The 1,171-nt window shown below is 45.3% G+C and overlaps 1 protein-coding gene across 1 annotated transcript in view; it reads left to right on the top strand.

The window, feature by feature from the left end:
• Nucleotides 1-271: 271 nt before the first annotated feature.
• slc7a8a (solute carrier family 7 member 8a) overlaps nucleotides 272-1,171 on the top strand; it is a 24,131-nt gene continuing 23,231 nt past the window's right edge. The window contains exon 1 of the mRNA XM_035675179.1: nucleotides 272-404. Coding sequence (XP_035531072.1) covers nucleotides 272-404 — 133 coding nt within the window. The remainder of the gene's footprint in view (nucleotides 405-1,171) is intronic.

Here is a 1,171-nt window from a genome sequence, read left to right as displayed (position 1 = left end):
GAAAATAACAACTGCTTATTTTATGTTTTGCATATCTTTTCTATTTGTTCACTTGTGTTTTTAAAAAATTCCGATAAGCCTCATCTTCAAAGTTGCTGACAGTGCAACAACGATCAACTCTCATCTGATAAAGAGCGGCGCGTTCCGGTGGACGTGGTTTTTACGCACGGGCTCGAGGCGAGACGAGCGCACGCGGTCAGCATCGGGTGCTGCGAGGTGGAGAAGAAGATAGAAGAAAAAGCACAACCAAAGAAAAAGTCCAGCCATCGAGATGACGGACGGTGCAAGACAACGAAGCAGCACGTCGGGCTCTGCCAAGGATGCTGCCAGCGAGAAGGAGTCGGGAGGCGGAGTGGCGCTCAAGAAGGAGATCGGGCTTGTGAGCGCCTGCGGAATTATTGTTGGTAAGTCTTAAAATCCTATTGTCATTTCTATAGAGCCACATCTGCCATATGGTGCGACCACTAGTCTAATAAACCCCACAACAACTCAACTCCCCCTCTATTTAGTGCACAGTTCATGTGTCCCTTTGTATGAAGAGTGCGTTTGAATTCAAATAAAGGAGATGCAGAGGGAGAAAATAGGAAGAGTGTGTGGTGCACTGGGATCAGGTTCCACCGTTCAATGAGGAACATAAAGTTTATGATGAATCTGTTGGTGGTTTTGAGATAAGGATGTGCAATATTTTAACTCAGAGTTATGAATGTCACCTGCAGCTGTGCGCCAGGCCAACGTTTACTATAAACTTGATACACACACATGTGATGACAACCTAAAAGGGCACACACACACACACACACACTGTGTTTGTAACAGTAGCTCAGGGCCAGATCTCTCTCGGTCTTGTGCCTTCAGCCCCCGCTGCAGTCATTAATCAGTGAAACTTCCATCATTTCTTTGTAGCCTGGCCAGTGCTCATGATGTCCTCAGCCTCACTCACACCTCTGATGCTCAGAGGATTAGTCCATTCAGAGTAATTTGTTGGCTCACATGACTGACAGGGAGATGGCAGGCTGGCAACACGTGTACAATTCACCCTACAGCTCTTGTATTTGCCATAAAAGTATACAAGACTAGGTTTAGGTCACTTTGATAGAGACATGCACATTTAAAGAAGTTCTTTACTCTGAAGTCTGAGAAAATATGCTGTAAAAATTAAGACCTGTCTTTT

This window comes from Morone saxatilis, unplaced genomic scaffold (genome assembly GCF_004916995.1).
Source record: "Morone saxatilis isolate NCDOM2014 unplaced genomic scaffold, NCSU_SB_2.0 Contig4, whole genome shotgun sequence".
Taxonomy (NCBI): domain Eukaryota; kingdom Metazoa; phylum Chordata; class Actinopteri; family Moronidae; genus Morone; species Morone saxatilis.
The sequence above is the reverse complement of the archived record's forward strand: the minus strand, read 5'-3'. Positions and strand labels throughout refer to the sequence as shown.